At 40.9% G+C, this 24,882-nt stretch overlaps 1 protein-coding gene across 6 annotated transcripts; it reads right to left on the reverse strand.

Moving 5' to 3' along the window:
* Nucleotides 1-1,008: 1,008 nt before the first annotated feature.
* Nucleotides 1,009-22,334, reverse strand: LOC105466968 (ring finger protein 14). 6 transcript variants are annotated; one of them, XM_011716211.3, is made up of 9 exons: nucleotides 22,200-22,334; nucleotides 20,485-20,658; nucleotides 17,715-17,884; nucleotides 16,516-16,667; nucleotides 12,303-12,830; nucleotides 10,821-11,049; nucleotides 7,643-7,815; nucleotides 6,256-6,386; nucleotides 1,009-2,753 (listed from the first exon to the last, which is right to left on the reverse strand). In XM_011716211.3, the coding sequence occupies exons 3-9, from the start codon at nucleotides 17,866-17,868 to the stop codon at nucleotides 2,696-2,698; spliced, it is 1,425 nt and encodes a 474-aa protein (XP_011714513.1). In that variant the 5' UTR covers nucleotides 17,869-17,884; nucleotides 20,485-20,658; nucleotides 22,200-22,334; the 3' UTR covers nucleotides 1,009-2,695. The 6 variants fall into 6 exon arrangements, with proteins under 6 accessions (XP_011714513.1, XP_011714514.1, XP_011714515.1 ...); XM_011716212.3 differs by lacking the exon at nucleotides 22,200-22,334 and adding an exon at nucleotides 21,748-22,164; XM_011716213.3 differs by lacking the exon at nucleotides 22,200-22,334 and adding an exon at nucleotides 21,703-22,164.
* Between the last annotated feature and the right edge of the window lie 2,548 nt (nucleotides 22,335-24,882).

Here is a 24,882-nt window from a genome sequence, read left to right on the forward strand (position 1 = left end):
AATAAATAAATAAATAAATAAGTTATTTGATAGCTTATTTTCGTTTATCAGCTCTAGACCCAAACCTTTTATATAAAAATGAAGAGACACTGACTATTCAAACTCCCCAAAAAACACCCAGGAGGCCAGGCACTGTGGCTCATGCCTGTAATCCCAACACTTTGGAAGGCTGAGGCAGGAGGATCACTTGAGCTCAGGAGTTCACAGCCTGGGCTATATAGCAAGACCTCATTTCTACTACCAAAAAAAAAAAAAAAAAAAAGCTGCCTATGGTAGTATGTGCCTGTAGTCCCAGCTACTCAGGAGGCTGAGGTGGGAGGATTGCTTGAGACCAGGAGATCAAGGCTACAGTGAGCTATGATCGCACCACTGCACTCCAGCCTGGGTGACAGAGTGAGACCTTGTCTCAAAAAGAAAAAAGACCCATGAGCTTCATACTAATTTATGGCAAATCTCAACCCACTCGTAAAAAAGGCTTTCATGAAATTAACGCAGGTACAAAACTCTTTATTCTGTCATATATTTTGCTGACACTGCAACCTTCCATAAACCTATTTGTTTTACAGGGCATTTGGGGAGTTACCCAAATCTTTCATTTTACTGAGACAAAAGTACTCTACCAAAACTATACCATCTTAAAATTAGCTCATAACTCATGCTTCAAAAGTGTAACTTTATAAGCCCTATTTTCTTTGTTAAAATTGAGTGATGAAGACTTTGCACGTAAGAATCACTAAGGTGACCAAATTTTTAAGACTAAACACCAAATACCTGTGTTGTTTTTAATATCATAAATGGGAAAAAAAGGCTCCCATTTCTTTCATAAAACTCTATTATAAAGGCTTCTTTCCTACTTCCATGACATCATCAACAATGTACAACAGCTTAACATAAAATGATCTCTAGAAAATATCAAGTAGCTCATGAACTACAGAGCTTCTGAGTAGTTCTTTCTAAATAAATCTGAATTTAACTCCTTTTGATCACAGAAATCACTCTTCTCGGGTATATATTATAGAACAAATCATTTTAATTTCCATTTCTTATCTTTAATTTATTCTTTAAATTAACCTCAATTTTTACACAAAATGTCCTGAATCGAAGACCATGAAACTATCTGGTTTAAACAAAATATGGGCCCTAAAACCTAAGCTCAGTCATAAGCCCAGGTAAAAGAGATGCTATTCTGTGACCTTTTTCTTCTTACTTTAAGAATATGTTATATGCCGAACAGTTTTAAAATGTGATTAGTTGCCTTGGTGACAGAACAAATAGCAGCAACTCTGTTCTAATTATAAGATGATTTTTAAATTTATTTTTATTTTAAGATTAAGCATCCTCTTTGACAATCCAAAAACATAGTCCTTGCTCACTCTGGACACACACACCTAAAACAGTTAAAAGTGATTCCTCAATTTTCAATGACGAAGTAGGAAAAAAAGAATATGTTCTCAAGCTGCAGTTCAATTTTTCTGTCCTCTTTTCCAAAAAAATGTTATTTTGCTACCAAGCCACCCACCAATGATAAGAAAAGACAATTTTTCAAAAAGCCAACAAAACCCGAAAAAAAGAACAGGTATCAATTCAAAATTATCACCCAGAACAATGCTGTTGCAAAAAAAAGAGTATGAAGCCAAATTCCCATAGCTTGTTAGAGAAGATCTTTAAGAATAATTCAGAAAGTTAGGACTGGAACTACCGTGGTATAGACAGGTTATACTGTCACTATATGCATATACAGTGGTGAATGCAGATAATTCAAGAACATTCAGCTTGGGAATATATTAAGCTTTCTCCTATTCCAGCAGAGGAAATAAAAACATGTGTTCCTGGAATTAATACTAAAATCGTCCTTACAAACAGAAGGTAGGGCAAAGGTAAAGAGAGAGAATGTGGAACAAAAGTAGCAAAGACAAGTCATTTTGAATCTAGGTTCTAACTCCTAGGAAAGTTGAATAGAACTTAAATTCTTCTGAGCCAGTATCACTAAATTCTAGATTTGGCCTGCAACCAGTGGATCATATACACCACTAATAAATATCAAGTGCCCCACAGTGTTTGTGGTATTAAAACATATATTTAAATTATTATAAATTTCCATTCTGAAAAGCAGATCAAAATGACACTGGACCATCCAGTCAGTTATAGAGTAAAGGGCTTCCTCCAAAGAGAACTGAGTTGGCAGAAATTTAGGTTGGTAGGAATATGATTAACATGGAGTAAATGAGATCAGGTTCTCAGTATAATTTTCAAAAGGCTTCTACCCACTCCAGTTGTAAGGAATAGTAGTACTGAGGGAGCTCCAACAGAATGTCTTAGAGGGATGCTTCTCAGAGACAAAGGGTCTCTAAGTTTAACTCTTGACCCCTCTTCTCCTTACCTAAAGCTTGGGGAAGAAAATAAATATTTAATTTTTTACTATTCAGAGCTTTGGGCACATTATCACATTATAATATTTAATATTCTGTAGTTTCATTTTCTGAACCTTTGGCTTATTTTTCTCAACTTACATTTTAAAATGTATGAATGCACCTTCTTCAGTAGTACCACATGAAAATATAAACTTTGTTCTTCCATATCTTCTACACAGGAAGAGTGAACGAGTAGTACCCTAAATATCCCGCAAAGTTACTTTGTGTACTTGACGAAAGATTAGGGAAAAACAATCCACTTCCATATCTTGAGCAGTAGTTAATTAGTCTTCAACCTCATCTTCCCAAATATCGTCGTCAACATCCACAGCATAAAACAGCCTGGAAGCATTAAAAAAGGTACATTTCTATACACTTGAATGAAACAATGTAAATTGCCTCTCCTTCACTGAAAAATATTTTCTGTACTCTTATGATAACATTTTTGTATATCTTTTCTTCTCCTTTAATCATTCCACTGAGGAGGGCTGAAATATGGGTCCCTTTGAACAATCTACCCTAAAGTTGGTGAGGAACGGCCCGTTTGGGCTGGGCATGGTGGCTCACGCCTGTAATTCCAGCACTTTGGGAGGCCGAGACGGGCGGATCACGAGGTGAGGAGATTGAGACCATCCTGGCTAACACGGTGAAACCCCGACTCTACTAAAAATACAAAAAATTAGCTGGGTGCGGTGGTGGGTGCCTGTAGTCCCAGCTACATGGGAGGCTGAGGCAGGAGAATGGCGTGAACCCGGGAGGCGGAGCTTGCAGTAAGCCGAGATTGCGCCACTGCACTCCAGCCTGGGCAACAGAGCGAGACTCCATCTCAAAAAAATAAAAAATAAAAGAACGGCCCGTTTAAGGTGGATGAGTGCCTGTCCAGCTCCATTCCCATCTGGCCTAGAAGATTTAATTGGCTGTCTTATAGCCTTATGTCCCTTGGCCATACGGGTCCCACTGAGGGCCTAGATGGAGGCAAGGCAGGTTAGCCACAACACTCCAGCAATGATATGGGACAAAATAAGTTTGACCATCAATGGTGCCTCTGGCAAATCTCAGTCAAAAGGGGGAAAATGAGAAATAAAAATGATACCCTAAGCCCACAACCAACTGAACAGACCCTCTCCTGGCCAAGGGAATCCCAAAGAAACCTTGAAAACAGTTCCCGGCCATGACGGGATGGGAGGCCAGACACACCTGGTCATACCCCCCTCCCTCATTGACCACCATTAGGCTTTCTTTCCCTAAGGGTTCAAACCAACCCTCTGGGAAGACTTGCTCCACTGCTGATATCAACCAACCGCCTAACGCTGCCCCTCCCTTCTGCAGTTTTGGCACAAAAACCGACCAGCATTTCTTCCTGTCAATGGACCACTGACCATGGAGTGGTTCTAGCCAGTCTATGGAGGATGTGTACTGAGGTTTTCGTATTCTCTGCTTCACCTTTTGATATCAGAGACCTCCCCCAGAGATCGTGCCATTTTTTGAACATGGGTCCCCTGAAGGGTAATGAAGCTCAACTGCACATGCAGCATATTTCTCCTTTCATAAATATTCATGACTCCTCCTATAGCTTACTGAATATGTGTATCTGGCTATCTTGTAGAGCATAAATCCCTGTCTTCCTCTTCCCACCCTTAAAGTGTCTGTTTTCAGCTTCCGGCTGAAGGCTATGCTTCCCAACCTGTCAGAATGGCCACCTTGCCGGCTTCAACTCTTTATGAGAAATAAAGCTCTCCTTTCCAAATTAAAACAAGCAAACAAAACAGTCCTGTTAGAATCCAGACAAACTCTCCAGGACCAAGGATAAACAATAAGGGAGGATGGGTATCACAAAACTGATACTCAGCGTATATAATAGATGGAATAAGCTAAGACTGGGGAAGTCAGGCAATTTAAACTGAACTCTTTCAAGACACCAGCGTATACAATACATGGAATAAGCTAAGACTGGGGAAGTCAGGCAATTTAAACTGAACTCTTTCAAGACACTATTATTACTATTACATGCTCATCACTCCATTCTATCTTCACAGTCCTTGCACCCTCCATTTATAGAATGTTTTGTAGCTGTCAATTTGTCTTCCTTTCCTTATGTTATGTACAATTTATGCAATTTCCAACACTAGATTTCCAACAGTTCATGGCAGGGCTTATTTCTTCAATTTCTCTTACAGTTTCACAATACCAATGTGTTTACTTAACAGACACCTCTTAACAAAGATCATCAACTGATGCTGAAAGTGGAGAGCTCTTGGAGAACAAGATATTCACACTGTGCCAAGGAATCACCCCACAGATTACTTCCTAATAACAAAATGGAAAACTTGCCTTTACAATAAAGCAAACTGTAGAACTGAGCACCATACTAATGAGGGACATCATGGACCTCTTGATGTGATCCAATACAGAATACACATCACTCCTCATGAAGTATCAGCATAAAAAATATTATTCTAAATCTAATCAAACTTCAGTCTAGACCTAACTTCCAGTTTATAGCAAATAAGATAGAGAAACTAGCTAAAGGACACCATGGACAAACAAAACTCTGGAAGGTAAGACGTTATATAAGACAACTGGCCTGGACTCTTCAAAAAGTGAATGTTCAGCAGGGTGTGGTGGCTCACGCTTATAATCCCAGCACTTTGGGAGGCCAAGACGGGCGGATCACAAGGTCAGGAGATCGAGATCATCCTAACACGGTGAAACCCCGTCTCTACTAAAAATACAAAAAACTTAGCCAGGCGTGGTAGCGGGTGCCTGTAGTCCCAGCTACTTGGGAGGCTAAGGCAGGAGAATGGCATGAACCTGGGTGGCGGAGCTTGCAGTGAGCCGAGATTGCACCACTGCACTCCAGCCTGGGCGACAGAGTGAGACTCCGTCTCAAAAAAAAAAAAAAAAAGTGAATGTTCACAAAACACACACACAAAAAAGGTGGGCCAAAGCTTTTCTGCATTAAGAAACTAAAGAGATAGAACCAAATACAGTGACTGAACTTGTTTAGATTCTGGTTCAATCAAATAGCTTTAAAATATATTTTCAGAAATAATTAGGAAGTTTCAAATGTTTGTTTACTAGATAACAGTATGCCACTATCATTAATTTTTTTTTTTTTTTTTTTTTTTTTTTTGAGACGGAGTCTCACTGTCCCCCTGGCTGGAGTGCAGTGGCCGGATCTCAGCTCACTGCAAGCTCCGCCTCCCGGGTTCAGGCCATTCTCCTGCCTCAGCCTCCCGAGTAGCTGGGACTACAGGTGCCCGCCACCTCGCCCGGCTAGTTTTTTTTGTATTTTTTAGTAGAGACGGGGTTTCACCGTGTTAGCCAGGATGGTCTCGATCTCCTGACCTCGTGATCCACCCGTCTCGGCCTCCCAAAGTGCTGGGATTACAGGCTTGAGCCACCGCGCCCGGCCATTAAATTTTTTAAAAGTACTGTCATGATGTAGAAGCATTTCCTTATCTTAGGAGAAACGTGGAAATATTTAGTTGAAGCATTATCATAACTCCAACTTCATGTAGTTTAGCAAAAATATTAAGGGAACAAATATGGCAAAGTCTTATCAATTGTTAATTTGGGTGGAAGGTATTCTACTATTCATAGTCCTATCCTTTCAAATTTTCTGTATGTTTGAAAACTTTCACTATAAAAACTTCCAGATAGTGTATATTCTCATTATAAAGCTCATTTTTGAGAAAATAATATAAAAATTCCTTCATGGGGGAAAACATGTAAGAGAATTCTCTAAATAAGTCCAAGTACTTAAATAAAACACTGGATGTGTGGTCTGCAAATCAAGTACCAAAAATTGCTGGAGAGCCTAAGGAATTCTGTGTATACATACCGGTTAAAACATGGTGAAGCAGGGTCATTGAAATGTTTGTAAGGGTTTGCTCTAGAGAGAGAACCCATGCAAATCCAACAGAAATATTGCTTACAGCCAGTACATGTCATCTTGTTACATCCATCTAATTTCTGGTGGGAAGGATAGAAAGAGAAAAATATCAAGGCTGTAAGAGCAGAAGAGACATGCACATGCCAAAGTGATTCAGTACAACATTGTCCTGGTCTTCTCCTTTTTCTTATGCAGGGTTGAGATATCAATGTAACACACTGATGACTATGTAATTCTATTTTGCACTCTAAAATACAGAAAATAGCTAGTGTTACTACAACTAGTTACTTGGCACAATCTCTTCTGATAAGCAGTAGATAAAAATCACACACATATAACTGGAACATGTAGATTAATATTAAAATACTTGGATGTAACGTGTGGGTTTTTAATTTTTACATAAATCCAAGTAAATATTTGGTACCAAGTCCTCCACTCTGTCATAGGGCTAAGGTATGTCAAAAGTGATTATATGGTCAGGTGTGGTGGCTCATGCCTGTAATCCCAGCACTTTGGGAGGCCAAGGTGGGTGGGTCATTTGAGGTCAGGAGTTGGAGACCAGCCTGGCCAACATGGTAAAACCCCATCTCTACTAAAAACACAAACATTAGCCAGGTGTGGTGGCTGGCACCTGTAATCCCAGCTACTCGGGAGGCTGAGGCATGAAAATTCCTTGAACCTGGGAGGCGGAGATTGTAGTTAGCCTATATTGCACTACCACACTCCAGCCTGGGCAACAGAGAGAGACTCAGTATCAAAAAAACAAAAAAGTGATTATATATAGTGCCAGTTTCCTTAACTGGAGTATCACTACTATGTTCAGTTCAGACATAATAGATTAGAACAATAGAATCAAATGCAAAGATGTATTTTGATTTTAAAACATATTAAGATTTTTGTCAAGAAGCAATAGAGTTGTGTAATTATTTTGACTCAGATTAATTCCTGAGTGTATCTTAAACAGGTGTGCAGCATTCCAGGATAAATAGTTCTGAGAGGTCAGATTTGATTTTTTTTAATCACATAGATGAGGTAAGAAGTGACCATAGCTCTAGTATGCCCTCCTTACAACCCATTCAATTTTGAGATGGATACAATGTAAGAACAATGGTCACTGTAAGAAAGACACAAAGAAAAGACTTTGAAAAGGGAAGTCTACAAACATTTAAGGTCGATAACAAGATTTAGTAGTGAAATTTCCACCTTCCAAGTAAGGAAGGTGTAATAATACCAGCATGTGTTTTGTAAGTCATAAAATTGACTAATAAGGCTTCTTAAGGTAATCATAGCATGCTTGCAAGTCTGATGGCCTCCAAGTCTGTCCCAAATCATTTACCTCTATGGGAGTTCCACAACATGGGCAGCTCTTTGAGTTCTTCTCTAGCCACTCCTTACTTTCCATCTCTTCCAGTGCCTTCTGAATCACTCTCTTACCATACCTTTGATCCAAAAGTCTTTTATTAGCCTCATCTGCTTGCAGGTATTCATTTCGTAAGTCCATTAATTTCTCTAGAAAGTGAAATGGAAAATTAACTTTTATATAACTTTGTAATGCTAACTAAAAATCATTAAAAATGGCTATAATCTTTGACTATTCAATAATGTTATTCCTAGAACTTTATCATAAGGAAGTAATCCAAAGTCATATGCATGGAGATGCATATAACAGTGGCAAAAAAATTAAATTTCTAAGGAAATAATTATGTTTGAAAGAGCCATTTAATGTCGCAATATTCAATTATTAAAAACATAATTACGTTCGCTACAACCCAATTAAAACACTCATCACAGAATCCAGAAAAAAAGTATATTTATGTTACAACCCAGTAAAAATTATACATGCACAAATGATAATGAATGGAAAGGAATCCCCCAACTAGAAAAGATGTATCTGCTAAAAGTGGTAGAATAAGATAGGTTATTTTTTTCCTTTGTTTTGATTTCTTAATGTTGGTATGTTTATGCAACTAGAAGTATGCAGTTAAAGACTGACTTATCTAGAAGATACAAAGGTTGAAACAGACATTGACTTTTCCACTAAGTTGGCACCATTCACCGTTTGATAATGAAGAGGCCTACCAAATACAAAGGCACCTTTGGCTTAAGAGCAAAGACTACCTCTTCAATTCTGTGTTAAAAAAAAAAAAAAATCAGTGAATAAAACTTACCACTCAAGTCTCACCCTGTACTATGCTTTGCTATAGGTGCTGAAAAGTTTTCCCTTGATACTCTTCAGTCTGGCTTCTACTGCTCTATCATTTAACTGAAATGGAACAGGTAACTAATCCCAAAGGCTTTACTTGCAGACAAGAGGCTTTTGTTCACAATTCTATTACTTAATTTTTCAACACAATTAAAGAGTTTTCCCAACAATGTTCTGTTTATTTTATCAGTTTACTTTCCTCACATTATTCGGAAGTCTATCTCCCTTTTAAAGCAAAAGACATCTTCTGATACCGAATCCTATATCCTATCTCCACTCTTTGCTTTCACCTGTGAATTCTTCCTGTGTAGTGCATTCCCACGGCTCCATCACCTCTACTTCAATGTAGCAGTGAAGTAATATAAATCTCATTCCTCTAATCATTCAATGCATTTTTGTGTTCCTAGGCATCTTAAGGACAAAGGTTATACTGCTTTAGTCTTCTCAAAATAATAAAATTGTTGGTATTTCATATTTTATATAATATATACATACAAAGAGAGGGAGAGATTCCTAATTTTACTAAATCCCTGAATGCTGTGAAACACCTGAAATGTACTGTCGACTTTTAATGAAAAGGTTACAGAAGTCTAAAGTAAAGGCTTATATTATACTTTGCTAACTTCTCCATCCCATTTGGCCTTACCTTCTACAAGATGCTGCCTGAGGCAACTGAAATTATCTACTCACTCTTTCCTCTCAGGATACTTTCTTGGAAATAATGACAGTCTGCTAACATTAGCAAGCAATAACTACAATAATAATAGCATTAATAATTACCATTTTTCTTTTTCCTTTTTTTTTTTTTTTTGAGATAGGGTCCCATTCTGTCCCCCAGGCTGGAGTGCAGTGGTGCAATCTGGCTCACTGCAGCCTCTACCTCCCGGGGTCAAGCGATCCTCCAGCCTCAGCAACCTGAGTGGCTGAGACTACAGGTGTGCACCACCACATCCCGTTAGTTTTTGTATTTTTTTGTAGACACGGGGTTTTGCCATGGTGTCAAACTCCTGGACTCAAGCAATCCACCTACCTTGGCCTCCCAAAGTGCTAAGATTACAGAGGTGAGCTACTATGCCCAACCCCATTCTGCATTTTACATGGATTAGCTCACTGTTTCTCAAACTATTTATGGTAAAGGCCTAGTTTTTTCTCTAATATGTCAAGGATCAACACTTTTATAAGATATAATCAGGTTTGCTTGATTTAATTTTTTTAAAGGCAGAGTCTCACTATGTTGCCCAAACTAGTCTTAACCAAGGCTCAAAAGATTCTCCTGCTGTAGCCTTCTGAATAGCTACAACTACAAGTGTGCACCACCAGTCAGCTAACAATTTATTAGAAAAATGAAAAAAAGTCTAAATTTTTATTAGGTTTGACTGACATAAAATTATGTGAAATCACTATAAAAGTTTCTAACCCTCTCAATTTCTATATCTCATTATAGACCACTGTAACAAATATAACAATTTTGAATAGCACAATATTAGTTCCCTTCATCCTTAGAATAACCCGGTGAAATTACTGTTGTCTGCTCGAGCTGCAATTTTGTGAAGTAGCTGTTATCATTATCACTGTTAGTCTGAGAAAGACTAAGCCACCAAAGTCCAGTTAAATCGACATTAAGGGCCTGATTTATGACTCCTTATCTAGACTGGAAATGGCAAACATATTTCACTCCTGTGTCTACTTTATCAGAGGGTAGTTGTCCGAAGTGCCATGCTGAGGAAGTTTCTGAGGCCTCTCTGGGCTCAAGGAGAAAGCATTTGATAAATGGTCAAACACATGTGCCATGGAGACAAGAATGGCAGCTTAGATGCCCTGCATTTGCTATCCAGGATCTACATTATTCCATGTTCGTAGATAGAATTTGCCATGCCATTTCTTCTCCTGGAATGTTCTTCCCTGGTATCTGCATGGTTTTTCCTACCTCCTTCAAGTCTTTACTTAAACCATTTTGCCAGTGAGGCCTCCCCTGGTTTCCCTAACTAAAATCCCAAGTCCCCTCCCCTTCAGAACATTTCATATCCTGTCCTTGCTTTATTTCTTCTGCCTCTTCAGCACTTACCATCACCTAATATCCTTATTTTGTTTTCCTGTCTCCCCTAGTAGAATGTAAGTTCCATGAGGGCAGAGATTTTGTCTCTTCTGGTCACTACTACAGCCCCAGGGCCTGGGATAGTCACTGACACAGAAATATCGTCTAAAGGAATACTTCTAAAATTGAAGAATGAAGTCATAAGGCACTGGTAGGAAAGTGAAATGTGAGGGAGAGATTGGGGATAGAGGATTTGGGTTCACAGTTAAAACATACCTGCAGTCACCTTACATGGAGAGACCCCATGGTAGGTCAACCTGCACAAAGTACAGAAGGCAAAATTGCAGCTGGAGCAGATACCCATGGTGCAGCCAGGCTCCTGCATCACAGGCAGCTGGCAGCATGGCCGGGGGCAGTACACTACATCTGCCATCAGGTCCAAGGTGGACTGGAGGAGAAGGCGGTCATAACGGGCAAATAACTCTGCTTCCACTAGCTCTTTGACCTGGAGGGAAATACAAAACACCATAGGTTTGATGATTCCACAACCAGTTCTGAACCTGAGGAGATTCTTAGGATGCTAGTGTAAACCAGATGGGCACATAAATTAAAATCTCTCTTTCACTTTAAAATCAAACCAAGTATATTTTGACTCAGATGGCAATTATGGTCTACATATTTGTTAAAACTAAGCAAAGTGTACAATTCATTTTATATTTTAGTTTTATTTCTTTAGAGATAGGGTCTTACTCTGTCGTCCAGACTGGAGTGCAGTGGTGCAATCACAGCTCACTGCAGCCTTGAACTCCTGGGCTCAAGTGATTCTCCGCCTCAGCTTCCCTAGTAGCTAGGACAACAGGCACTTGCTATCATGCCTGACTGATTTTTTTTTTTTTTCAGACATGGAGTCATGCTATTTTGCACAGGCTGGTTTTAAACCCCTAGCCTCAAGTGATCCTCCTATCTTGGCCTCCCAAAGTGCTGGGATTATAGGTATAAGCTACCATGCTAGCCTTGTATGCTTTAAATGTGTAGTTTATTTTAAGTAAAATTATGCTTTAATAAGAAAACAAAAAACTGGCTGGGCGCAGTGGCTCACACCTGTAATCCCAACACTTTGGGAGACTGAAGTGGGAGGATCACTTGAGGTCAGGAGTTCAAGACCAGCCTGCCCAACATGGTGAAACCCTGTCTCTACTAAAAATACAAAAAAAATTAACCATTCCAGCTACTTGGGAGGCGGAGGCAGGAAATCACTTGAACCCGGGAGGCAGATGCTGCCGTGAGCTGAGATCGTGGCCCTGCACTCCAGCCTGGGTGACACAGCAAGACTCCGTCTCAAACAAAACAACAACAACAACAACAACAACAAAACCTAAGTAGGCTGTACTTATGCTGAAGTCTATAAAAGTTGGTTAATCATTCCAAGAGATATCCCCTTCAGATCCCAACCTCACACAAGGATAAGCTAGTGATTCCCCAAGGTTTATGGGATCCTAGCAGATATACAAAGTAAATTATCACAATTACTTAATAACTAACACTCATCCTTGCCCATTGCAAGGCCAAAGGAAGCATTCCATTTGCTTAAGCAGTAGACTAAGACCATAGCATTCTTAATGGATACAGCAAAACAACTTGTGGGCTGGCTCCAAGGCCTCAGACTGCCCCATGAGCCCTATCAAGGAAGTTCTTGAGATGATATCTCCATTTATGGAAGAGAATTAGGAGGCAACCATCAGCAGGGTAAACAGTTACCTGACCAGGAGTGGCCACCGAAGGGCACTTTGGTTCTGGACAGTTGAGGCATTGAACCTGGCCATCTCTGATCTGGATTTCAAAGTAGTCCTTCAGACAGGCTTTGCAGTACACATGCCTGCACTCCAAGAAGTACATGCATTCACTACCCAGCTTCTCACAGAAACAGATATTGCACAGGAACAATTTACTATTAAAGCATTTTATCTGCTGAGCTTGATCAAAGTCCAAGATTTCCTGGATCAGATTTGACAATGATTCCACATCCTGCACAGCTCTCTCATCCACAATTTCCTCTTGGTCTACATCAGATCCAGCAGCTCCTCCAAAATCTAGCTCTGTGTTGGGAGAGGCTTGAGCTGTCCTTCTCTGCACTTTTTTCTGAGAACCAATCTTGAGCTCAAAAGGAGAGACAATATTCAAGTATGCTAGGGTCTCTTCCTTAAGAAATTGCATCCAGGCAAACAGGACCACACTGCCACGGTGTTCTTCCCATAGGTTGTCTAAGTGCTTGCATAGAGCAGATAGCTAGGAGAAAACACATGAAGATGTTGGTGAGTTCGGAAAAATGATGCTGCAGCCAACTCCTGGTTTCCCGAGAAATCTTTTCCACTTGCAAGTTAGGGCCTTATTCTAACACTATTTTTTTACTGCTGTGATACACTGTGCTACAAAACAGTATAAACATTCTTACTGGAGCACTTCTTAAACTATTCAGCAACATGAGCCAAAGTAGAACACAAAGTCAGAAGCAAGAAGTACCATGAGAACAAGAGAAATAGCAAGACTCCACAAGGTAGAGAAATAGCTGTACGTTTTAGCCACTGAAATGGAAGACTTTTTTCTGTTCTTTAATCTTTTAGTACTGCCATATATCTCATGTAGGAGAAAGAGATCTAGTTCTAAAACTAAACTATTTTTCTTCCTTTAGGAGTCCTAGCCCTGTTGGTATCCTAGAATAATGGTTGGAAAAAGAATTGTTTAAAAATACTACTCAAGTTTTAAAATTAATTCTTTCAGTTTTTGTTTTTGTTTGTTTTTTTTTTTTTTTGAGACGGAGTCTCGCTGTGTCGCCCAGGCTGGAGTGCAGTGGCGCGATCTCGGCTCACTGCAAGCTCCGCCTCCCGGGTTCACGCCATTCTCCCGCCTCAGCCTCCGAGTAGCTGGGACTACAGGCGCCCGCCACCACGCCCGGCTAGTTTTTTGTATTTTTAGTAGAGACGGGGTTTCACCATGTTAGCCAGGATGGTCTCGATCTCCTGACCTCGTGATCCACCCGCCTCGGCCTCCCAAAGTGCTGGGATTACAGGCTTGAGCCACCGCGCCCGGCCAATTCTTTCAGTTTTATCAAAATGTCAACTCATCTGAAACAATCACTCACAGAATTCAACCTCAGAGTCCTTGTTCAGATTTACAAGCTGCTTTTAACTAAGCAATCTGGGCTTATATCAGATCCTGGTTAATGGAGGGAAGTTGACTGACATTGACCCTAGTCCTAATCACAAGCCCTCAGCAAGGTTTGGCAGCCATAGAGAAAGCTTACACTTCCTAAGCTAAGCAACCAAAGTTAAATTATTTGGAATTTTCCTCTTTAAAAATGGTCTGTTCAATTTGAAAGGCAAATATAAGAGGATTTTCCATTAGAAATATAAAATATTTGTAACTAGAGCACAGGAATTATAAGCAGCTTTTCTTTTTTAGGTAAACATCCAAAAATAGGCCTTCCAGATGGCAAACAAATTTTGTAAATTTAAATGACAAATGAAAAGGGACCAGATTTTCTGTTTCTTATGCTCTGTGTAGTGCCACTGACTAAACCCTGCACAGGTACTACCTTAAATACTTATTGATGAGTTAAGATTGAACAACTAATAATTTTTCACATTTACATAAATATCCTTATAAATCAACCATGCTTTTGAGAAATCTGCTAAAATCCGTAAAATGTGATAAATACTAAAAGGGAAGCTCTGAGTGCTGTGTGAACTACCAAGTCCTATGAAGAAGCCATTCTCCAACCTCTTTTCTTCTCCAGTCCCTTCTCAAGAGAGGCAGCTGGGGCCGGGCGTGGTGGCTCATGCCTGTAATCCCAGAACTCTGGGAGGCCGAGGCGGGTGGATCACCTGAGGTCAGGGGTTCATAACCAGCTTAGCCAACGTGGTGAAACCCTGTCTCTACTAAAAAATACAAAAAATTAGCAGGGTGTGGTGGTGGGCGCCTGTATTCCCAGCTATTTGGGAGGCTGAGGCAGGACAACCACTTGAACCCACTAGGCAGAGGTTGCAGTGAGCTGAGATTGCGCCCCTGTGTTCCAGCCTGGGCGACAGAGCAAGACTCCATCTCAGAAAAAAAAAAACAAAAAAAAAAAGAGAGAGAGAGACAGAGAGAGAGAGAAAGGCAGCTGGAATGCATGTAAATGGAAGGGGGATGGGAATTCAGGGAAAAGAGCAAGAGACTGTGTAAGTATATTTGGGGAGGAATAAGGAACAAGGTTTTAGAAAACTAAAACCACTTCTGTCTATCCACCCCAATTCAGGGAATGACAGCTCTATGTGTCAAATTCACTATTAACAGGTGAGAGTCATAATGCCAAGGAATCAGGGTACAGCAACAAACAAGAACTGAACCAAGAAGGAATATAAGAGACTAATTAAAATGTTAATTATATGCATAAACATTTATTTGATAAAGATTCTGTAATTTTAGCTGCAACACATAGAACAACTCTCTTCCCCAGCACACACCCCCACCCCCAAATCCAGCATTAAGTAGATGCTGGTTAGCTGGAATCTGAAACTGCAACCACACATCCAGTTAATCTGTCCTGTTTTGTGCGTGTGTGCGCATATGTGTGTGCATGCATGCACATGCATGGATGTAAAGTATGAAAAGCTCTCTGCTGAAATAGGACTATGAAGATCTAAATAATTCAGCCAACTATCAGTGGCCTAAATGCCAAACAGTCTTGATATTCCTGAACAAATCAACTGTCTTGCAACTGTTGCCTCTGGCACAGATATTAGAATGTAAAGTAATACGCCTTTTTATTCTACCTATATTATCCTTTTTAAGGTTTAATTTTGCTTTTAAGCCATAAGCTCAAGTTTGCAAAAGTACTCTCAATGAAAAGATTAGATTGGTGGATGGGGGAATGAAAACTGTATGATCCAAAGATAAAAACTAATGAGCTATTGCTTGAGGTCAGCAATTCTGACAGCTTTTGTCTTTTTTCTTTTCTGAGACAGGGTCTCTCTCTGTCACCCAGGCTGGAGTGCAGTGGGTCAATCTCAGCTCACTGCAATCTTTGCCACCCAGGCTCAAGTGATCCTCCCACCTCAGCCTCCCAAGTAGCTGGGACTACAGGGATGCACCACCACACTTGGCTAATTTTTGTATTTTTTGTAGAAATTGGGTTTCGCCATGTTGCACAGGCTGAGTTTTTGTCTTAATACGCATCAGTCTATCAATCTTCATTATGACTTCTAGAAAAGCAGCTGCTACTGATTCATTATCTATCCTATAATGCTTTCTATTATTTATATTTAGCTTCGAGTCATATTTATTTCTCAATCAAGAGTTGAAGTTGTTACTAGAAAAGTATATATAACCCAGGGCTATATAATGAGGCTCTTAACATAAGGCCTCAAGCTTTACTGAGGTATCTACAGGAACTATACACATTTCTACTTGTATGCATTTATGTCTATGTGATACCAGTTGACTGTTATTTGTTATTAATACAGATTTTACAAAGAAAATCAGTTATTGTATTTACTCAGAAAATTTGCTTATTATAACTACATTAGCTCAATTTTTAGTCCTAATTACAATGGAATCTTTCATTTAAGGAATGGATAAGAAACTGAGAAAAAAGTAGTATCAATATCTAAGGAAAATGAGGAAAACCTCATAGTCTCCATTATAATACAGATTAAACGGGAAAATAGCAAAACAAGAAAAGAAATAATATACTTGCTTAAAAATTACTCCTACTACAATTCATGATTGTTTCAATTACTGCCATTCCTTTTTAAAACACCAAACATTTTCAATTTCTTAACATCAGGATTCACCAAGGCAAGGGAAAAAAATTACAAAACCAAAGCCATTTGTTTTTCATGCATTGAATTCAAGATCATTAAGATAGTCTTCAATTAAAGATGATTTTTAAGTTTCTAAAAATGGATAGGAAAAATTAAGTTTCAAGTCTAACCTGAGTTGGTGACAGCCATTTGCCACTAAGTGTGAATGAAGGTGGGGAAGAGGATGGATAATCTGGTGGCAGTTCAAAGTTCAGCACAAGTGGAGGCAGAAAGCAAATGGTGTATTCAAAGCCACTATTCTGGAGACACTCATTTGAATTGCCTGAACCAAAAACAAAGATTAGAAAGGATCAGTTGGTCAACACTTGAGTGTCCATTACCATTGAGCAGTGCTCAAGAAAGACTTAATGCTTTAGTTGAGGGAAAAACCCTCCCCCAAAGCACTTTCTATTTCCTAACTTTAACTTGGTAGCCACCACCTTAAAAAAAATCTTGTAAGCCCTTGAAAAATCTACTCAGCACCATGAAATGTATAATGAAAATACTACAACTTATTCTTGTATACAATTCTGGGTACAATTCCTAACACTAATGACCAAGGAACACACAATGTTTGATTTGTTGTGGTTTGGTTTATAGTAGATGATTAAAGACATGATCTAGAGAAAGGATGTTCATTTCCATTAAACAACATGACCTACTTAGACCAGCATGTCCCAACTATCCATGAATCAGTTGGGAAAATTTGTGCCAACACAATGATCTCAGGTTTGAGGATATGATATAGCATACAACACTCTCACAACCAAAGCTGCATTTAAATTACCACACTTACGTTCCTTACTCAATCCCTTTATAGCAGAAACATTTTGAGAAAGTGTGCATCAAGGTCTTCTGTAATGTCTGTATCAAAACCAGCAGTATTGTTTTTTCTGAAGCAAAAGGTCACAGAGTAACAGCATGTGTCATATGTTTATAGCAGTTGAAATGATTCTGGAAACCAAATAGTATTAGCAACCACCACTGTACTTGAAAATTTCTAAGTGTTTTCACATACATTAATTTTCTCTTTGATTATCACTATGTAATAGCCAATGACTCATGGCTGATAAACTGCTAGTCAGCAGACTAGGATATATGAAATACGCAGGATAATATCCCTCTTCAGTGATCAAAAAGGTAGAATCAAATTGAAAACTGTTTGCCCCTCATTGCAATTTTCATTTAAAACAGAAATATGCATTAAATCTGTAATACTACCACCTATCACTAATGCCTATAAACACGAAATGACAAATAGTTTAAGGTACACTAAGAAATAAAGAATAATATTTAGAAAAATCTGTTTAAGAAAATATTATTAACTAACCGCTCACAAATATCTTGAAATTCTGTGGCAAATCCAAATAGATCCTGGTTTCTCCACCTTGGACAGACTCTGCTTTTCTAAATTCATCTCCATCATAAATACTAGCCAGGGCCAGCAATTCATCCTCCTGAGCTTCTCGGTCTTCTGACGACATTTAATTTTCTGAGGACCTGAAAACATTAAAATCAGTTAAGAACAGAAAATGCACAGAGGGTGGCCAGGTACAGTGGCTCACGCCTGTAATCCCAACACTTTGGGAGGCCAAGGCGGGCAGATCACCTGAGCTCAGGAGTTCGAGACTAGCCTGGCCAACGTGGCGACCCCCCATCTCTACTAAAAATACAAAACTTTGCCGGGCATGGTGGCAGGTGCCTGTAATCCCAGCTGCTTGGGAGGCTGAGGCAGGAGAATGGCTTGAACCGGGAGGTGGAGACTGCAGTGAGCCAACATAGTACCACTGTACTCTAGCCTGGGTGACAAGAATGAAACTCCGTCTCAAAAAAAAAAAAAAAAAAAGAAAAGAAAATGCACAGAGGTGGGAAAAGTTTAATGGCACTTTAAAAAAAGTTCCTCACCAATAACTGCAAAGAATTACTCGATATTCTCACTTTCCTCCCAAACCAAAAATGACAGCCATATCTGGCATTCCATTCATTTTGTAATATTAACAGTCTTTTTCAAAAAGGATGGTTGTGGTACTTCTAATTTCTGACCTTATCAGTTAGATATTTTATGATTGAATTAGAGGGAAGAAAGCACAATTTGAAAATTTTCTTTGAAAAGGACAAATCACAAGTTTACTTTGACTTGTCCACTGAACCTAGCAAAGTGCCTGGCTCGCAAAAGTAGTCAAAGTGTATTACACTGCTTTCTTAAAATAAGTTAATTTGCCAGGTGCAGTGGCTCACGCCTGTAATCCCAACACTTTGGTAGGCCGAGGCAGGCAAATCACCCCTGGGAGGTCAAGGCTGCAGTGAGCCATGATAGCACCACTGTACTCCAGCCTGGGTGACAAAGTGAGACCCTGTCTCAAAAAAAAAAAAAAAAAATCTCCAAGTAGCACCGAAAGTCCTGGGACAGGATGGGGGTTGGAGGCAAAATTGCTTCCAGTTGAGAAAACTGTGCTTGAGGATGTTACAGGCATAGATACTATACAAGAAAATTAGATAACTGAGCAAGCAGCAAAACCATATTAAATTTTTGAAATAACAGATTTTGTCAAATCCAAGCAGTCATCAATTTTAAGATTTACCATTATGACTTAAGAATATTTAAAAGATAATAATTTTAAGAAAGATTTACCATTATTTTAGGTAATACTAAGAATTTAGCTGCAAGGCCCAGGCACAGTGGCTCAAGCGTTTAATCCCAGCACTTTGGGAGAGCAAGGCAGGCAGATCACTTGAGGCCAGGAGTTCAAGACTAGCCTGGCCAACACAGCAAAACTCCATCTCTACTAAAAATACAAAAATTAGCTGGGCGTGGTGGTGCACGCATTCCCAACCACTTGGTAGCTGAGGCACGAGAACTGAGAATCACTAGAACTCAGCAGGCGGAGGCTGCAGTGAGCTGAGACTGCGCCACTGCATTCCAGCCTGGGTGACAGAGACAGGAAGGAAGGAAGGAAGGAAGGAAGGAAGGAAGGAAGGAAGGGAGGGAGGGAGGGAGGGAGGGAGGGAGGGAGGGAGGGAGGGAGGGAGGGAGGGAGGGAGGGAGGGAGGGAGGGAGGGAGGGAAGAAAGAAAAAGAAAGAGAAAGAAAGAAAGAAATTAGCTACTATTAAAGTATGAACTGGCTGGGTGTGGAGGTTCATGCCTGTAATCCCAGCACTTTGAGAGGCCAAGGCAGGAGGATCACTTGAGGCCAGCAGTTTGAGATCAGCCATGGCAACATACAAGATCCTGTCTCTATAAAAAATTAGCCAGGTATGGTGGTGTGTGCTTGTAGTCCCAGCTACTTAGGAGACTGTGGTAGGAGGATCGCTTGAGCCTTGGATGCTGAGGCTGCAGTGAGCCATGTCTGCATCACTGCACTCCAGCCTGGGTGACAGAGCAAGACCTTGTCTCAAAAAATAAAGTATGGGGCCGGCCGCGGTGGCTCAAGCCTGTAATCCCAGCACTTTGGGAGGCCAAGACGGGTGGATCACGAGGTCAGGAGATCGAGATCATCCTGGCTAACACGGTGAAACCCCGTTTCTACTAAAAAATACAAAAAAAACTAGCCGGGCGAGGTGGCAGGCGCCTGTAGTCCCAGCTACTCGGGAGGCTGAGGCAGGAGAATGGCGTGAACCTGGGAGGCGGAGCTTGTAGTGAGCTGAGATCCGGCCACTGCACTCCAGCCTGGGCTATAGAGTGAGACTCCGTCTCAAAAAAATAAATAAATAAATAAAAATAAATAAAGTATGAATCAATGTTTTTTAAAATAGCGTCAACTGAAAGATACAGCAATTTCAGATAATTTAAATGTGGAAAAAATAAGCAATGAGAATTTACAAAAATCATTATAATAAAACAAAACTACCATTCTGTCAATTAAAATACTGAACAACAATTGCATTTGCAAATATCCTCCCTCACAACTAAAATATTTTTAATTAAAATGTACATAATTTAAAAGTTAGGATTTTTTTACATTCTAAAAGGTCATACTGTGAAATTTAAAATGATTTCATTTCAAAAAACACTTTTTCTAGGAGACGTTAGTTCATGGCTCTGCTTAAGTTGCCTCCCTAAAAGACACAATTACATGTTCTACTTGAGGTCAGTTAGTACCTGTTAATAACAACCAGAAGAAAAGAATATTAACACCACAGTCTGTATTTCAGCTCAGAGTGGAGTTCGTGCAAATCCCATTTATTCTCTAACTGGTGGAGCTGAGACTGCTGAAGCTGGATAAGAGGCCAAGATGTGGAACTCATACTACATATACTATGAAAATCCTGCCATCTGCAGAAAAGAAATACAAAAGATGGTGTTAGGACCCTCTCCAAATTAAAATTCTGAATTTCCATGATCACCACTTAAGTCAAACATATCCTAACATACAGCCAATCCTAATCTACAGGTGCATGTTACTCTCCTAGGGCAGACTGACTGAGCCATGTGGTTAAAGGAGTATTTGCATGTGCCCAGCAATGACTGAGGACTTTTTATCTGTCTGCCCTCAGCCATGGGAGGAGGTAAGGAGGAACACCAAGGTCATATGAGAGGACAGGACACCATGCCCCATAACAAACAGCCTCTTCAGTTTCTTGTTTTGTTTTTTCTCCTTTCCTCTTCTGCTTTTTGTATTCCTTCATTTGCCATCCCCCTCCAGTTTTTCCTCTCTTGTTCATGAATTAATACCACCAGTGGCACTCATGGTTAATTTTGATAACAGAAAAATACTTAAACAAAACAAGAATACACAAACAGAAACTTTTAAGTTTTATTCTAAACGCTTTAGAGCTAGGCTTCTTCACTGGGGTGAGGGGAAAAGGGAGTATGGTCTCAGATGGGTTATGGAGAATCCTATCAACACCCTAAAATTATATGCAAAAATACCATATACAAAACCATAATTAAAAAGTTACAGATTCTCGGATGTGTAACTCCCCAATAAGAATGAGATTCAGAATCAATTTACATTTATTGAGCACCTACTACCTACAGTATTAGGTCCTTTCACATTGTCTTATTTAATCTTAAACAATTTTACTAGGTGGGAATATATGGTGCTAATTAAGCTTTTTGTTTCTTCCTGTTAAAACATTTGCAAATGGGATGAGAGATTCATTCATGCAGTTTATGGTTTTAGGTTAGTGTTCTCCATCTGACTGCACATTAGAATCTTCTAAGGAGCTGTTTTTTAAAATCTGAATACCCAGGCCACACCCAGAACAATTAATTCAGGCCTCAGTAGTTGTCCAAGTTCTCCAGGTGATTCCAATATGCAGTCAGGGCTAGCAACTTCTACTCCAAGCAGTGTTTCAACAGTTCCTCATGACCTACCCTACTAGATTTCAGCTTGTGAAGCTGTCACTTGGAATCCAGTACCTCAATTCTGGTTGCTACCCCCATTTCCTTCTCATTCAATCCATTTGGTCTTCGGGTGTCCTGGTCTGGGTTCAGCTCGCCACCCGGCGTGCGGAGTCGTTTGGGCGACTACCCCAAAACAGGGGCAAGTCCAAGGCTAGCTATCCGCCCCAGCGCTGGGATCAGAGGGCGCTATCCGGGCGTGTGAGCTGCTGGCCAGCCTGGGGCCTCCCAAAGAAGCAGGGCCCACACCTTTCTCTTCCTCCTCAGGAGCGTCCGGAAGGGAGTCCCGGCCAGCTGGGCTGCGGACGCCCGGTCCCGGGTTTGAGCGACTGAGGCCCACTGTACAGTCCTGGCCCGGTCCCCTTTTCTGCCTCGCGCGCCCAGAGAGCTGTCCCCACCGTACCTTCCGGCCACCCGGCAGTGCCAAGCTCCAAAGTTCCGCCCTCCGCCCTTGCCCGGGGCCCACTCACCGCCGCCAGCCGACCAGGCCTAGCAATTCCCTGCTCAACCGGCGCACCGCCTCTTCCGTTCTCGGGAGCTGTCAGCGGAGCCAAGCGGATCCCGCTGGTGGGGTAGTCGGCCTAGAGAGGACTCTGCGCAGCCGCCGTGGTCGCCCCTGTCTCTCGGGCGCCTCCCGCAGGCCCAAGGCGGCGCTGCCGGCGCGACCGTCGTCACTCCAACCACTGCGAGCCCAGTGCTCACAGGAGGCTGTTTTCAGTAGTTCTGATGGGGCCCGAGAATTCCAATTTTTACCAATCCCTAGAGGTGATCACGAGGCAGTGGTCTACCTAGGGCAGAGACTCTCACAACAATCCCAGACCTGCTTCTCTAAGTGGACTAAGCTAGCCTGCTTCCTCCCGTTTACCTTCTCAGAAATGCTGCCCGTCTCTCTGGAGCTCCACTGCAGAAGCACGCATTCATCGCTCATGTTATAACTGCAACACCGACCGCATTTATTGAGCAGTTAGGATGCTTCAAGCACTGTGATAAATGCTCTACGTAAATTTTCTATCTTCACTGTAACCTTATGATTTAGCTACCATTTGTTATTCTCACTTTACAAATAAGGAAATTGAGACTTAGGTGCAAAAACTTACAAAGGGTCACATGATTATCATCAGGCTAAGCAGAAATTAAAATTATATGCTTCCTACCTCACACCATATGCAAAAATTAACTAAATAGGGATCAACGACCTAAATGTAAGAACTAAAACTATAAAATCTTTTTTTTTTTTTTTTTTTTTTTTTGAGACGGAGTCTCGCTGTGTCTCCCAGGCTGGAGTGCAGTGGCGTGATCTCGGCTCACTGCAAGCTCCGCCTCCCGGGTTCACGCCATTCTCCCGCCTCAGCCTCCCAAGTAGCTGAGACTACAGGCGCCTGCCACCACACCCGGCTAGTTTTTTGTATTTTTAGTAGAGACGGGGTTTCACCATGTTAGCCAGGATAGTCTCGATCTCCTGACCTGGTGATCCACCCGCCTCGGCCTCCCAAAGTGCTGGGATTACAGGCTTGAGCCACCGCGCCCGGCCTAAAACTATAAAATCTTTAGAAGGCCAGGCACAGTGGCTCACGCCTGTAATCTCAGCACTTTGGGAGGCCGAGGAGGGCGGATCATGAGGTCAGGTGATAGAGACCAGCCTGACCAACATGGTGAAGCCCCGTCTCTACCAAAAATACAAAAGATTAGCAGGGCGTGGTGGTGGGTGCCTGTAGTCCCAGCTACTCGGGAGGCTGAGGCAGGAGAACGGCATGAACCCGGGAGGCGGAGCTTGCAGTGAACCGAGATTGCACCACTGCACTCCAGCCTGGGCGACAGAGCGAGACTCCCTCTCAAAAAAAAAAAAAAAAAAAAAAAAAAACCAAAAAACCCTTAGAAGAAAATGTAGGAGTAAATATTTGTGAACTTGAATTAGGTAATAGTTTCTTAGACATGAAACTAAAGGCACAAGCAACAAAGGAAAAAAAACACATAAATTGCATTCACCAAAGCTAAAAACTTTTGTACTTCAAAATGTCAGAGGCATTCGAACCAGAGCAACTTCATCTGGAGTAGGGGCTGGGTAAAATAAGGCTGAGCAACCTACTGGGCTACATTCTTAGACAGTTAGGCATTCCAAGTCACAGGATGAGATAGGAGATTAGCACAAGATACAGGTTATAAAGATCTTACTGATAAAACAGCTTGCCGTAAAGAAGTGGGCTAAAACCCACCAAAACCAAGATGGCCACGAGAGTGAACTCTGGTTGTCCTCACTGCTACACTCCCACCAGTGCCATGACAGTTTACGAATGCCATGGCAACGTCAGTAAGTTACCCTATATCGTCTAAAAAGGGGAGGCATGAATAATCCACCACTTGTTTAGCATATCATGAAGAAATAACCATAAAAATGGGCAACCAGCAGCCCTTGGCACTGCTCTGTCTATGGGGTAGCCATTCTTTCATTCCTTTACTTTCTTCATAAACTTGCTTTCACTTTACGGACTCGCCCTGAATTCTTTCTTGTGTGAGATCCAAGAACCCTCTCTTGGGGTCTGGATTGGGACCTCTTTCCTGTAACAAAAGGACACTATCAAGAAAATGAAAAGACAACCCACATAATAGAATAAAATATTTGCAAATCGTATATATCTGACAAAAGTCTACTTATCCAAAATATATAAATAACTCCTGCAACTCAATAACAAAAAGACAATTTTTCAAATAGAGCAAGACTTCGTCTCAAAAAAAAATGTATCACAAAATACATATAACATAAAATTCACCATCTTAATTTTTAAGTGCGCAGTTCAGTGGCACTCAGTGCACTCACACTGTTGTGCAAACATCATACCGTTTAGCTCCATAACACTTTTCATCTTGCAGACCTGAAATTCTGTCCCCATTAAACTCCCCATGCCCTCTTCCCAGCCCCTGGCACCCACTCTTCCACTGTGTGTCCCTGTGAGTTTGGCTACGCTAGTGCTTCGTACGGTGGAGCTGGGCATTGTTTGTCCTTTGGAGGCTGCCTCATTGCACTCAGCATAATGTCCTCAGTCTAACAGCCATCCTCTTTCCTGAGCAAGTTCAAGTGGGGATTCTGTCACATGCAAACAAAATGACACTGACTAATTCAATCATTACAGCTTTTGAAAAAGCAATGTAATTTAA

This window comes from Macaca nemestrina, chromosome 6 (assembly GCF_043159975.1).
Source record: "Macaca nemestrina isolate mMacNem1 chromosome 6, mMacNem.hap1, whole genome shotgun sequence".
Lineage (NCBI taxonomy): Eukaryota > Metazoa > Chordata > Mammalia > Primates > Cercopithecidae > Macaca > Macaca nemestrina.

What these genes read in the sequence shown, in the direction of transcription:
- LOC105466968 (XM_011716211.3), bottom strand. Translation starts at nt 17,868, where the DNA reads ATGTCGTCAGAAGACCGAGAAGCTCAGGAGGATGAATTGCTGGCCCTG. An exon ending in TTTCAAGATATTTGTGAGCG is followed by an intron (nt 16,668 to 17,714) that starts GTTAGTTAATAA and finishes TTTTTGGTTCAG; the next exon opens with GCAATTCAAATGAGTGTCTC. An exon ending in CGGTGGCCACTCCTGGTCAG is followed by an intron (nt 11,050 to 12,302) that starts GTAACTGTTTAC and finishes ATTTCCCTCCAG; the next exon opens with GTCAAAGAGCTAGTGGAAGC.